This window comes from Brettanomyces bruxellensis, chromosome 4 (assembly GCF_011074885.1).
Source record: "Brettanomyces bruxellensis chromosome 4, complete sequence".
Classification (NCBI taxonomy): Eukaryota; Fungi; Ascomycota; class Pichiomycetes; order Pichiales; family Pichiaceae; genus Brettanomyces; species Brettanomyces bruxellensis.
The window spans coordinates 258,354-273,149 of NC_054685.1; the positions used below are offsets into that span (position 1 = coordinate 258,354).

The 14,796-nt window shown below is 36.0% G+C and overlaps 5 protein-coding genes across 5 annotated transcripts; 1 reads left to right on the forward strand and 4 right to left on the reverse strand.

Moving 5' to 3' along the window:
• Nucleotides 1–486: 486 nt before the first annotated feature.
• On the reverse strand, nt 487–2,949 carry BRETT_001670 (uncharacterized protein; the record flags this gene model as incomplete). Its single annotated transcript, XM_041280214.1, has 1 exon — nt 487–2,949. One exon carries the CDS (start codon nt 2,947–2,949, stop codon nt 487–489), a length of 2,463 nt encoding a protein of 820 aa, XP_041135097.1.
• A 1,716-nt stretch (nt 2,950–4,665) lies between these two features.
• Nucleotides 4,666–5,694, reverse strand: BRETT_001671 (uncharacterized protein; the record flags this gene model as incomplete). Its single annotated transcript, XM_041280215.1, has 1 exon — nt 4,666–5,694. The coding sequence occupies one exon, from the start codon at nt 5,692–5,694 to the stop codon at nt 4,666–4,668; it is 1,029 nt and encodes a 342-aa protein (XP_041135098.1).
• Nucleotides 5,695–6,356: 662 nt separating this feature from the next.
• BRETT_001672 (uncharacterized protein) lies at nt 6,357–8,750 on the reverse strand (the record flags this gene model as incomplete). Its single annotated transcript, XM_041280216.1, has 1 exon — nt 6,357–8,750. One exon carries the CDS (start codon nt 8,748–8,750, stop codon nt 6,357–6,359), a length of 2,394 nt encoding a protein of 797 aa, XP_041135099.1.
• Nucleotides 8,751–10,092: 1,342 nt separating this feature from the next.
• Nucleotides 10,093–11,211, forward strand: BRETT_001673 (uncharacterized protein; the record flags this gene model as incomplete). The annotated part of the gene is made up of 1 exon (XM_041280217.1): nt 10,093–11,211. One exon carries the CDS (start codon nt 10,093–10,095, stop codon nt 11,209–11,211), a length of 1,119 nt encoding a protein of 372 aa, XP_041135100.1.
• Nucleotides 11,212–11,427: 216 nt separating this feature from the next.
• On the reverse strand, nt 11,428–14,229 carry BRETT_001674 (uncharacterized protein; the record flags this gene model as incomplete). Its single annotated transcript, XM_041280218.1, has 1 exon — nt 11,428–14,229. One exon carries the CDS (start codon nt 14,227–14,229, stop codon nt 11,428–11,430), a length of 2,802 nt encoding a protein of 933 aa, XP_041135101.1.
• Between the last annotated feature and the right edge of the window lie 567 nt (nt 14,230–14,796).

Here is a 14,796-nt window from a genome sequence, read left to right on the forward strand (position 1 = left end):
ATTAATTAATTTGCTTTTTAAAATAAACTGTAATCCTGAAGTATGTACTTGGATCTTGCTTCCATTTAATTGAGCGAAAAATCGTGTATCTATGTCCTGTATAGTAAGACATTCATTTTCCGTTCTTAGAGTTGTTATCAATAAGCGAAAATATCGCCTAATGTCTTATAGCCCATTCGATATGATTACTGAAATGATACTAAGTACTGCCATATTTGATCTTCTCATGTAACTTATGTATTTAGTTTCAAAACATAAGTCATGGTGAAACCTCATAGCCAACACTGCTTAAAGAGCAGCATGTACAATTTTTGTTTTTACGCCTGTTGCTTGTCTTTATGCCTTTATTTTTTTATACATTCTTTTTTATGATCTTAACCTTGATCTCTTATTGATGTACAAAGTTTCAACAGTAATGCCAAATTTAAAAAGTCAAAAAACAAACATGTTTTCATAAATGCAAAGTGAAAGGTCAAAACAAGTAATCTATTTATTGAGAGACTCCTGCTTTAATTCATTGAATACATTTTGAATAAATGAACCACCAGATATCTCAAAATACTTTAAGAGCCCGTCTAGTGGTACATCACTGAAGTTATTTTGGCTGACGGTAGGTATATCATCGCATTTGAAGGCTGTGCTATCAATATTGAAATTTGCAGAATCAAAATCGGGACCAGTACCTTCAGTGCCTTCGTCAACTTTCATGGTATCCAAAGAATAAACGTGAGTTTCGTGTTTTATCATCACTGAATTTTGGGGTTCCTTCAAATCGCTAACCATAGTATTCAAACCGTATCCAAAATTAAAATTTTCGTTTGTATTGTCATCTTTCTCAGAAGGTGGTGTCATCCCGTTATCTCCAAATGAATTTTTAACGACATTCACTAACCTTTGAAATGTTTCTTCAAAAACTTCCGCACTCTTCCAATGGTCCGCAGCAACGTGAAGAATATCGCTGCACGCACCAATAGTCCTATTTATAATATTACATTTTTCCCATTTTAGGACGTGAAGTTTCCTATCGAGCCAAATTGAGTAAATAAATGAAATGCCGGCAACGAAACAACAGTGAACACTCATCCACATAAATCGGAAAAGTCCCTTTTCATATAACTTCTTGTAGTTTAAACAAATTGCAGCCGTACTTCTAGCAAATGTACGGAACCATTCCAAGTCATTTGAGCTTGACTGAACCCCAGTTTTTGATATCTTAATTATGATCGGTCTTAGAAGAACGGTCATAGAGTTATGGTATGAAATTATAGCCCAGTTATTGGATTGGAATGCACTTCTAGCCCGCTTCTCATAAGAAAAATTCTTTACCCAATCGTTCAACTCCAAAACAATTTGAACACGAGTACATTCCAATTCCTCCTTCGTTCCAATCAAACGTTCTGGTTTATATATAAATGTGGAAATACTGGATTGAATTCTGCGAAGCTTAATAACCTGGCATCCAATTTGTGTTTCTGGCGTCTCTTCTGGCATCGGAAGATCAATATCGACGTCAGATATACTAAAAGGGCGTCCTAGAATTAGCCCGTTAACTCTTTCGATTCCGTAGGCTGACCAGAACACACGAGCTCTCAGTTCTTCCCTTTTCGTAATTTCTTCCGAAGACAGTTCTTGCCTGGAAATGATATCTGTAGTCTGACCACGATGAAGACCAAGGGCAACTGCAGAACGAATAGCCATTCCAGTTGCTTCCCAAACAGATGCTCCAGCAGGCATTCCCTGAGCGAATTGAGTTAGCATGAGGTAAGCTTGAATGGTGTGAATGGTGTTGTGGTGAATCATGTGGTCAAGATTTTCAAATGCTTTATCATAATACATTCTCATCATTTTTGTATGCCCTGAAAGCGGATTCAGCAGTTGAGAACCTATAGCAAAGATCATATAGATAAAGAACTTGGCTGTCTTACTCTTCGATTTATCACCATTCTTGATGACATTGTCAAACCATTTCAGGACCTCATCCCAGTCCAGGTATGGGTATTGACATTGAATTGTATTTTTATAAGCCTTGAGATAGGCATTTGCGGCAGTGGCTGATGGCATTAAAAAAGGAGTCTTTGATGTCGGATTTTGAATATGTATATCTTTAGGGAGTTTGTTCTCGCTTTGATAGAAGCCAATATCATCGAAGAAGTATATTGACTTGGATATTGCTCGTGCGATCGAATAAGCACTGGTTTCACCTACGTATCTAGGATCTTCCTCTGAACCCACAGTTATCATTCCAACTTGCTCAAGGAAATCATTGTTATTCTTGCTCGCTTCAACGCTGCTGCTTGATCCCGTAATTGACATAGGTGATGTCAGCTCGGTTTTAGAGAATGATAAAGAATTCATCTTTACGGACGGAATCGACATCCCCATAAGGTTATTTTCATCACCTTTCATTGTTGCGCCATCCGAATGCTCAGTAGTCAAATCATCCTTACAAATAGATGAGGCATCACTTCTGGACTTTTCCCTCAATAAATTTTCCAGTTTTGTTAACTTGCCCTCTAGCAAATCAATATAATTCCGTTTAATTTCCCTACCAGTAGGTGCATATATTATTGTACACTCCAAGCCTAGCCTTTTGCAGCCTGAGCAAATCGGATATTTACCGTCACACTTCTTCCTTCGCCTCTTGCAATTGCAACATGCTGCCATTTGATGTTTAGAGGAGCGTCTGTGTCTTTTTGGCTTCATAGCTGTCGGCATAACTGGACTTAAACTTGTAGATGAATTAAGTACCATCATGCTCCCTACCACCTTTCCTGGGCCTCCACTGTTGGTATCAGTACATATATTTTGAATATTTGACGCTAATTTTGAAGATTCAGAGGATGGACCGAGTACAGATAACCCAACAGAGCAAGACGCATCGTATGCAGACTTTGATTCTGTGGATTTTAAGACCCTAAATCTCGTCTGACCGTCGCAAAGTTGTTTCATGTATATTTCTACCTCTAGCCGTATGTTGATTGCCGGACTTCTCTAAAATGCATTAGATCAAGAGAGATTCTCTCTCAGCAATTTTATTTACATTCAAACTTTATTGGTACTTGAGCTTCATAAAATATGTCATCATATATATATATTGTAAGCACGTTAACGCTTTGTTCTGCTTTTGGTGGGTATCTTAAAAGACGGAATCCATGATATTTGAAGTTTCCCGACTGCATAGAAATTCGGTCACCCAATTGTTTTTCAATATTTCCTATTGTTCAGTGCGAAGTATAGTAATTGGCGAACGAATGGCAGTCGACTATAGAAATTTTTACCGATAAGATTTCAGCAGATATACAAAAAAAAACATCTACCCAGCAAGTACGAACAATAGCATTTTTTTCTAATATAGTGCCAAAGTAGAAAACGAGAGGATTAAATTAAAGATAAATGGAAAGATCAACCACCGACGAATGAAAGACTGCTAAGCTCAAAATTGTTCTTTAGATAATAAAATAAAACTAAATTAAAAACTAGCAGTCAACGACTGTTACTTGCAGCATATAACCTAAGTACTGTTTCCCTCGTTGCGCTTTATTTGGGCTTAGCATAAAAGAACTTTGTACACCCTAAGGCTCTAGTTTCTTTTTAATAAAATTACTGTATCCACACCTGATTAGTATTATTTCACAACATGTAGAGCAATTGCAATCAAATGCGGAAAGCCGTACCCGCATCTCAGCCCATTTCCATAAATGAAATTTGATGAAATTACCCCAGGACGCATAATTAATTTGACTGAGACTCGGAGTTCTTGGTACGGAAATTTCCTTTTATGTGGTTGTGTCCGCGAATCCAAGTGGCACTTTTTTTAGAGGAATGATAAGGGTCGGTTTATCTCGGAAAAAAGCCCCGAAATGGGAGCGAACGATAGATAACACGTAAAACTTGGCAATCGTCGATGTAAACAAAATTGCGGACGTTACATTCGTCGGAGAGCAAAATAAATTATTTCCTGTTCTGTGAGCGAAAACATAAGCATGTGTGCAATTTACTCTTCCTACCGTTGTTTTGAATACTTCCCCACAAGTCAAAAAAGCTTAAAACATCTACTTTTCGACATCATGTGCTAAAGCAAATGAACGATTGCAATATTCGTTGAATCTTTTTAGTCTGCAAAAGTTCAGAGAATAATCCTTTTTACAAGATCCAGTTAGCTGGGAATTTGTGGTTATCTGTTTTCTCTACAATTTATGTTCCAGCGCAAAGGTATAAATATTGTAATATTGTATACACTTGTATTGATATGTCTACACTCAACATACATCGTTTGTCATGATTCTACAAACCCAAAATGTAAGAATTTGAGCCCAAATATATACCGTGGTGGCATCGAGACCTATTATTATTTTTGTCCATTGTTATACATATACAATCAGCGATAAGTTTCCTTTGATCATTCATAAAATCAGTACATTATCTTTGATGAATAAAGTGGTTTGAATTGTGGCACAGCCTCTTCCAACCAAGAGTTGTTTGTCTGCTTTTATAGCGAGTACTGTTAAAATGAAAAGTTTCATTTTCTCATCAATGCCGTTCAAAAGTGGTTTCTTGGTAGCATATCCAATGAATACGATTACGTGCACCACTCAAAAGTACTACATTCAGATCTCAATAGCTATTCATCTTTCTTATTATTAGATCATTGCAATAAATAAAATATCAGGAATAATACTTGTCGGTGATGGGTCTCTTTTCTGGTAACTTGACTTGACCTTTTCCCTCCCTTAGCTTTAGCTGGACCGCCTTCAAAAGATTATATAAAAGAGTTAATGTTGGTGTTTGCACATCCAATTCTCCTGCTCTTATAAGTAGATTACCTAGAATTACTTCAAGTTCAATTGGATTACCTTTCTTGACATCTATCAACATTGAAGGTTCATACCAATCTCCATCATCAGAATGAATAACTTTGTTGATGATTCCTTCAGGAAGCTTAACTCCGTCCTTCTCGGCCACATCGATAACTTCATGCATAGCAGGAACACAAATTGAATCATTTGTGCCTGCAACTTCTAATCTTCCGGTGTCAACCCTTGTAAGTGCACATGTGGTATTCATCGCTGCATTATACACCAATTTCATGTATCTGTATTTCTTGACGTCGGGGTAGTATGATACCGCATTTTTTGCATTGCTGTAGAGGGTGATGAACTCTTCAGCTTTCAATTTTTGAATATCTAAAGGAATCGCCTCATTGAAAAAGCAACTAATAAAGCAGCGATCGTGTTGTGTTTGATGAATGACACCATTAAAGTTATGTGATCCAATGTGCGAAACTCCCGAAAGGCAAATATTCTTTGGATACTTTTTTAAAAATGGACGTTCAATCCCAAATCCATTTTGAATGAGCACAATTGTGGTTTTCCTGGGAGTAATGACCTTCTCAATCACATCTTCCATTTTCACTATATCCGGGAGGGATTTTGTAGTAATGATAACAAAGTCATAGTACTCGTTATCTGGGAGGATTGCTTCTTCAATATTAGGGAAGATATTGTGAGGTTTCCAGTGTGTTACATGACCATAATCAATGGATTTAAATTCGTACCCATCCTTCGAGACCTTTGGATAATCTCTTCTAACCACAATTGAAAGATCTGCTTTTCCTGTATAGTCAATTCCAAGGGCAACGACACTTCCAACGCCACCAGGGCCCACTAGTAAAACCTTTGGCATATCTTGGGTCATGTCTTTGTTATAGAAATATGTCACAGCAATATGATATCAATACACACACAAAAAAAGCTTAAAAGCAGTCGAAGGATAAATGTATCATACATCCATGTGAGAATTCTCTCAGTATTTATTTTATCTGAATATAATGATATTCTTTTCCCAAATTGCGATAAGAAAATTTTGGGCTTTATCAAAGTTTCCGACCACTGGCTAAATCAGGTAATTCTAATCGGGACTAGCGAAACTCAACAAAAGTTTACAATTTCTCCTGTTATAAAATTGAAATAATTAAATAACTAAATATAGTATACATTTTTGACAGATTATATGAAGAGAAAGGTACCAGCAACATGAATTATCCGGTCAAAACTACCCTTTCCTTTTTCTTGGTATATTTATTCTTGTGCTTAATTCCGGTGACAAAATAACTGACAGAATAAACTTTTTTTTGTTGATAATATATGCGTTAGACATCAACTCATTAAAGTGGGTGTTTTTGTTCATATCAAAGGTAAGGCACAAAAAGAATAAAAGAGATGACCAATATAGTATTATGAATTTTGCTATATTTTTTACCGTTAGATAAGAGTACACAAAGGATTTTCAGCACGACAGCGATCAAATGATCCTAAAAATAATATCGGCATTAGTTGAATGGCCTATTCTCCCCACGTTTAGTAATAATACATCATTCTATGCTTATTTTTTTCACCAACAGAGGTCTTGTTTTTCATTTCTTCTATCTGAAGTTCCACCATAACAGAATCCATCTTGAAATACTTCGGCATGGTGAAAAATGAATCAAGATCGGCCAAAAACAATTCTATTAAATAGGGACGGAAATTGAAAAACACTTTGGATAAACCCTTGGAAACGGCTGTCATAACCACTTTGTTGGGCCTTCTAGCAGATATTTTCATTCCCGGAAATACTAAACCTGCCAATATTCTCATAAATTCTTGAGTACTTAGATGCTTTCTGATATGCATACTGTCAAGTCTTATTCCCCTAGCTGATGTGACAACAGCCTTCCTATTATCTGTGTGATCAGTTGTTGGACCTTGAAAATCTCTGACTGAAAGAGCATGTGCACCCTTTGGAAATCTTCTCCTTTTTCCGGCCACTTTGCTTTTTACCTTCTCCTCGCTAGTGGTTCCATTCTGTGTTCTATCCTGTACTTCGTTTTTATTGTTCCCTTCATGCATATCTTTATCGTAAGCAATATTATCCTCCTCCTCATCATCATCATCGTCAGAACTAACAAATAACGAAGAGTTTTTAAACATATCCGGCATCTCAAAATTGTTTGCATTATCTTCAGACCCAGAAATCTGTTCCTTGGAATCATGAACCCCACTTACCTCAGAATTCACCTGCTTTTGATCGTCATTTGCCGTTTGGTCTTCCTTTTTTTTGTCTCTTATATCCATATACCCGCCATAATCATCTTGTGTTTTATCTTTTGAATCGGTGTATATTGCATCTTTAGCGTCATCGATATCGCTATCATTTTCACCATCTTGAACAGTTTCCGCGTAATTTTCATCTTCACCTACATAATCATCTTCATCTGTTTCATCATCTTCATACTCCTCTTGGTTTTCATCTTCATCGTCTGTTTCAACATTAAGCATCGGATTGGATCTCATGAGACGTACTATTGCATCAAGTTTATCACACGAATATAATGCCTTTCCGTCGGTTATCAAGGAATTTATCCATTGAAAGCGCTTTTTGGCCTCATCCTTAATGGTCATGTTTTTGAACTTCTTTAAATATTGCCCTGTAGATCGAAAAATCTTTAATTTCCAGAGGTTCTTGACTTTAGTCGGTTGAATAGTTAAATTTGCCATGCTTATATGATGGCCTTTTTCTTGCATATCGGCATCAATGCTTATAGCCGGACGTTGGTCAAAAATCAATGGTGGTAAGATAACATTTAGAAATGGTTCCAGATTAGACATAATATACTCGTATTCACTCTCGTGCAAAAATGGTGTTTGATCGAGATCGCCAAAAGCCACCCGTTTATATGCTTGTTCCATAAATTTATTCAGAAGGCAATCTAAATTTGCTGCTATCGCTGGATCCGCCTCTTTATCATATTTAGCAAAAAGGCTATACTGGGGTGGCTTGTAAAAAAAACCATGTCGAGCCTCTTTGACCAATTCCGGGGTAAATTCGGTGGAATAATCCAACCTGGAAAATAGAAAATCCATGTTGTCTTCCATGACCAATTTCATTTTCTTGTTCTTGTACGATTCTTCCTCATTATCTTCATTTTGTTTCTTCGGATGTAGCTTCTTTGTAGAAACCCTTCTATGTGATGAATCCGATGGTGCTTTCCGGATAGTTCCAAGTTTCTTTTTCTTTTCCAATACCTTTTTCGTGGATGATGCTTTTTTCTTCACGGCTTTCTTTCTGCGCTTACTTTTTCTTGTCTTCCCATTTGACTTTGGGGGTATAAGATCATTGGAGAAGTTCCTTTTATTCATAATAGCTCTTTCAATAGCTGCCAGTGATGCATTTGACGTCCTTTTGCGCGGTTGCCTTCTTTCCACATATGTGTTGTAATCCTTCTGATTGGCCTCACTTGATTCTTCTGAACTGCCTTCGGCCTCAGCTTCATGATGATCTGTACTAATATCTGGATTTATACCGCTCAATCTTGGATCAAAATTGTAATCCACTCTTTCCTTATTAAAAATGTGTTTCTTAAGGCTCCCAAATATCTCACTTGAAGATATGTCCTTAACCGCATCATTTGGTAATGGCCTGAAAGCCGTATCATACTTGGAAAGATTCACCAGGAAATCAATTAAGCACAAAATCTTGTTCTCATTTTCAAGTGATTCTATAATTAAGTTACTAAAAATGTTATAAACAATAATGTATCGATTTTTGAATGTTAATAGCTCTTTTATCTCAGGAAGCACTTTCTCCTCGAACTCTGATTGTGTGAGAAGTGGTTTGAAGGTAAAATCATAATCTCGGAACTCGTCTACCAAGCCGTCTAACAGATCTCGAAGACGCACAATAAATTTCGATATGTCTATACTGGAGGACATAACTCTATAGCACTATTTTCATGTAACCAGTATTTTTGCTTCAGGTACATTCACTATTCAGATATATTTGTAGTGAATTCTGTATTTATTTGTGTCGAGTTAAATTTCAAAATCTAGACGCGTGAATTCACTAAATACGATATCCGGGAAGAGAGAAAAAAAATACTGAAATCAATTTTTGATAATATGTTAGCGATTAAGGAAAGGAGTAAGGGTATCATTATTATGTTGATAAAAAACGATAAAAAACGATATTCCAATGATCTATCGAAGCATTAACTGCCTGAAATCTGGATTATGTTTCAAGATTACTGCATTTACATAATTCATGACACCAAGTGAAACATTTTGGTCACGTTCCTCTTTTATTTTTTTAGTCAACTTTCTGGTTCATAACAAGTACTTTTTTCAGGGATTTTAATTGCTGAATATCTTGTAATCAGCTTGCATATTATTAATTACAACCCTGAAGGTAATTTTTGTTTTCTTAAATAACGCTAATACTGATGCTGGAACATGACATGTTTCCTTTTAAAATTTGAATGTCAGCTTTTCAAGTTCCTCAAAAACACCATAATTTAGAAAATATTTGCCAATAGTTGGAGCAATGAAGTTGGAGCTTTCATAATTATGAAATCGAGATAGGCTATTGAACTGTATTGAAAAAGCATCAAGTAATCAAGTCGTTCTCATAAGACGTCATACTTTTAAGACATACCCATCTCCAAACTATCTCACTCTTGTTAAGATGTATTGTTATTCATTAATATTATGATTTCTTTAGACGAATCAGTGTGTTGATACAGCCCTAATTAAAGGGGCACTTTCAGAATGCTTCTGTCAACTATTTCCTTCCCAGGGTGATTTGATAAATCACTATTTCGCACTCTAAAAAAAAATTAAAACTTAAAAAAAAAAGGAAACCCTTTTCGCGATGTACCATAGTTAGTAATCCTTGAAAACCAGCCTTCTTTGGGTGTACCATCAATCAATCAAGTTTTCCGAATCATGCATCAAGTTATGAGCAATTTCAAGTTCATCTATTCAAAATGCATGAAATGTTTTTGAATAATTTCTCAACTTCATTATGAGATGTCGCTTATTTTTTTGATGATAAATTGCAAAGCCCATGTTCAAACATTGTTCTCTCAGAATTGTGGTTTTATAAGTGGCACCTTGGAATGCTCTTAAAGAATGCATATTTTACTGAACATCATTTCGTTGTATAGTCTTTTCTTTTCCTTTCCTTTTTACTTCCTCTCAATTTTGCAACTTATAGAAGGAACTTTGAATCGTATGTTAAATTGTTCGATAGTGGGTACATTCTGTCTGTTGAAAGAGAATGACTGCTGTATATCGCACACAGGCAATCGGGACATTGCAAGAACCCGATCATATTATTCAATATCATGGACCATCTTTATCGAAAAAGGAATCAATACGGGGCTTCAGAAGACCTAAAATTAGTCCCATGAAACGACCCAGTATGCAAGTTCAAAGAGAAGGAAGTTTAAGCAGGCATGGAAGCAAAAGAAAGCTATATCATGAATACCGAGTGCCAACAAAAACAGCTTTTCATAAACCGGGATATTACCAGTTTCCACACTCTGAGTATGGCACTAGGCACACAAAAAGAGCGAAGTCAGTCCAGTTAAAGCCGAAGTATAAAAACAGTCTAGACATTGATTCGATATTCAAGCTGTCAGGTGAGCGTTTAAACAGAAGTACAATTCCGTACTACTTAATACAGTACTCGCTTCGTAACTGGTATGATGGCTGTAGAAAAAATCCAGTGATTAGGTATGAAATTGAAAATACCAAATTAAAGGGAGATGAAATTGTTTTGGAGGATTCTGGATTTAATATGGAACAATATCTTACACTGCCAATATCAGAGATAATGCACTCAGTCGAAGAGAATAAAGTGAAACCCGTTAAAAAGAATGCATACATGAAAACTAAGTTTGTGCCGTTACAATATAAAGCAAATAGGAATACGAGTCCACTTTCAATGGAATCATGGACAAACGATCAAATGAAAAAATACGGCCTTAGCACAAGATCATTGCGATCATTGGATCAGGCAGATTATAGCATCAAGAAGAAATCAATTGGAGGTATTAGTGAAATTGCGGGACTTAGTATAGAATCCAGTTCAGAACTGTACGACGAATACTTTGCCGATATATCTGGGGGGCATTTCAACACTTGGAGCGAAGCTTGTTCTTATCTCGAAAAAGAATCTCCTGAGTTTTATTCAAATGATTACTTTCTTCTCAGGTTGATGCTTGATATCTATATCAGGCGGATAGTAGCTGCAAGGATATCTGCATCAATTGGAACTGAGCGGGCAAGAAGGTTGCCGGATCTCTCAATGGATGAAATATGGCATTTATTAGCAGACAATGTGAAAGCAGTTTATGGCTTAAAGCAGCTTCATGTGTTTCAGCAACAAAAATAGAGTTCACATCCACTCCTTTGCATCTTTTTTTTTCTTCCTCTTCTTGCGACATCAATAGCATACATCTTACTTTTTGCATAATCGAATTCTAGTTAATAAGTTTTCAAAATATGATTTTCCATTCACGGTATATTATTAATTTTTATACTTATTAGTAGTGTGAAATGGTGAAATTATAATAGCTTGTGCTTCTGTGTACATATTCAAACAATCTATTCAAACAAGATATTCCCTAAGTTCATCATTGCTACCATTCAAAAGTTTTATATTTTCAAACTTTTCGGTCGCAGAGTTAAAACAGTTATTTACAAGTTCGACATTCTGCTTTTTAACAAAGGTAGTCACTTCCCCCGACAAACGATCATCATGCAGACAGCTCTCAAAGATCATTTCAGTGACAGCGTTGAAAAACTTTGTGAACTTGCCATCTTTCTCTCTAGCGGCCCTGCTGTATATTGTTCTAAAATGCAAATTGAACCACGACCATAGTTCATCGTAAAAGTCAGGCTGCAACCTGAAGCCAATAACAGCAAATTCAATCATTGCAATATCAAAATTTGTACTCACAAAATTCAAGGTCTTGTTCCGAAGGTATTTTGCAGTCACAAAGCCAAGAGAATTCACCGCCGCTATTTGAACATCATATGAACTTGCAGGCTGGATTATATTTTGAACAACCAAGCCCGGTGACTTAATAAGCTTAAATATTTCCTTAAACTCTTTGTTTGATGCGCTTGTTTGTACCAATGCAAATATAGGCAGTAATAATTCCTTTGGAATAGAGTTCTTCGGTCCATGCATCAATTTTTTATACAACTTTTTGGCAATCTTGGCTGCCGTACCATTTTGATAGTTCAATGACATTAATAGACGTCTGAGCTCCGCCTCTGTTTCATCTATTGAGGATAGGTCATCCCATTGCAACTGTGATAGCCACCTGCTTTCAATCTGATCAATAAACTTCAAAAGTCTCTGGTATAAGTTTTTGTCCTTAAAGTAAGAATAGCTTGAGACGGCTTGAGACAAATTCGTCAACTCTGTAACAGCAATAATCAGTGCTTTTTTACTAAAGTGTTTTATCTTCCTAATGCCTTTAACTGTTTCAAGAAGTCCAAGAGCAACATCCGAATTGTTCGTGTTTGTGCTGAGCAAAACTGCAATATCTTCAAAAAGTTGTATTAGTTCCACCTCGGTCAATTTTTCTAAATTCTCTGCTAACATTCTGTAGAATTCTAATGAATATTTCACGGTAACAAAGGCGACATCGTTGTAATTCACGAAAAAAACATTCTGTGTGTCTAGGACTAATTTCCTATCGGTTAGCATTTGCCTACCAAGATTGCCGTCCTTCGTCTTGAGAAATAATGGTATTTGATATGGAATGTCTTCAATATCAGTCGCGTCTGATGCGTTATTTAAAAGTCTATGCTGTTCCACAACGACTCGTTCGGATTCATCATAGCTAACAGAAATAACCGGATATCCCGCTGTGTGGATCCAAGAGGACATAATAGTAGATATATCATACTTGAATTTATTGAGTTTATGATCCTTTAAAAAGTTCCAAAGGTCAATAGGCTTGAATGTACCGTATGCATTCTCTTTAATAAACTCACCCACCATTCTAAAAAGGGTGCCAAAACTATAATTTTTTATATCTGTATCCTCAAGCAGAAATCCAAGCATCCTAAGAAGCCAAATGCCTTTATCGTATGCTTCACGTGCAAACGTGTTATTAATATTCGAAGTATCAACATGGGACACAAAAATCGGTTTAATATTCTTGCGTCTTTGTGCATCTTGAACTTTGACTAATTCTGAATTGATCATATCAATCCAAGTATTATTGTCATCCATGTCCTGAATAAGGCATGTGGCCATAAATGTAGCAAACGATTCATTTAACCACGTATGAATATAGCTATCATAAGTGACATAGTCTCCCATATACATATGGATCATCTCGTGAACAAGTACGAGTCTAATGTTCTTTTTAATCAATTCAAGTTCTTTCGGATCATCTGAATTCCATCCTGGTAAAAGAATTTGTTGGCTGATCACCTGAATTAAGGACCAGTCTTCAACTGCACCATCAAAGAGAAATGGAAGAGCAACCACATCAAGTTTTGGAATTGGGTATTTAACGCCAAACCTATTTTCAACAACAGGAAGATACTTCTGTACAATGTCAAGGGCATATTGAGCTCTTGAGCTTTCACCAACTTGTGTGAATATTCTTAATGGAAAATGTTCATTGTCTATCATTTTGGTTTCAGTTTCTAATATATCTAGATCACCAAGAGCAAAGCTAAAAACTGCAACAGACATTTTTGGAGATTCTTCAAATATTATAGTTTTTCGGTCGCCATTTTTTTCTGAAAGCTGAGGTTCTACTGTCAAGACGGGCATATTTGATACGCATTTGTAGTTATCATCAATTGTAAGAGAAAGCTGTATGTTGGCTTTCCAGTTAGATTCGTCAATGCATGGGAAAATTTCCCTTCCAAAATGCGGCTGACAGTGTGAACCCAAAATATGAAGATCGGAACGTCCTGTTTTAGGATTTGTGTAATGTGTTTGAAAAATACCTGTTGTTGGCTGATCAAACGTGAGAACCTCATGTACAACACCTAAGAAATTGATCTTCATTTTCGGAATATCTGTTGCACAGAGAACATCATCAAACTTAATTTCATCTGAAGAATATTCAGTTGTCTGAGCTTTTGTGTCCAATTTTGACTTTAATTTAAATGCAGTACCGTCAAGAAAAAGTACACTTTTCAATGAAATAAGCTTTAAAGTATGAAGCACGATTGTAAATGTAGTTGTTAAACCTTCCGAGTCAGTGCTATCTGGAAGATTCTTGTTTAAAATAAGATCAATGGTAATCTCACCTGTATAATTTTTCTTTAAAGGAGAAACATCCAAATTAATAGAGTACTTCGATGGTAACAAACGATTCTTGAAACTTAAAAGAGTTTCTTGCTTAGTGGCATTTCTGATGCTGGAAAAGGTCATCTTAATTTATTATTTTTATTTCGCCTCTACTGACAAACAGTTCCTAGACGAAAAAAGTACATAAAATTAAATCGCTTAAAGTTCAAGTACAAAAGGCATGTAATCGAAGGATATTTGATACGTACCAGGCATGAATTGAGTAAATTTTTCACCGATGCTTCTCACCCTCGAGAGAACTTAAAAGCAAAATAAACGACTCTTATGGACGCGTCGATTATTGTTAATTTTTTTTTTTTTAAACGGCAATTTTCTCTCCCCTCAATAATAAGCCCAGATCGGATCGCGTAAAATTTTTGAATAAGCTTTAGCTTCGAAAAAGTTCCATGAATTTCTAAACGCAAGATTCAGGCGTCTGTGATCAAAAATTTCTTTGTTCGATATCATTCCAAGCCTTTCCTAGCAAATAATGCTGATTTCAGCACAACTAGCTGAAATAAAACGGTCGAATTAAAATAATGTATAATCTATTATTTTATCAAGTGGAGTGCTGGGGAACCTCACTTTTTATCCTTGAGAAAGTTTAACTATTTAAACCAAATTAGTTTAAATCTTCGTTCATAAAAGTCT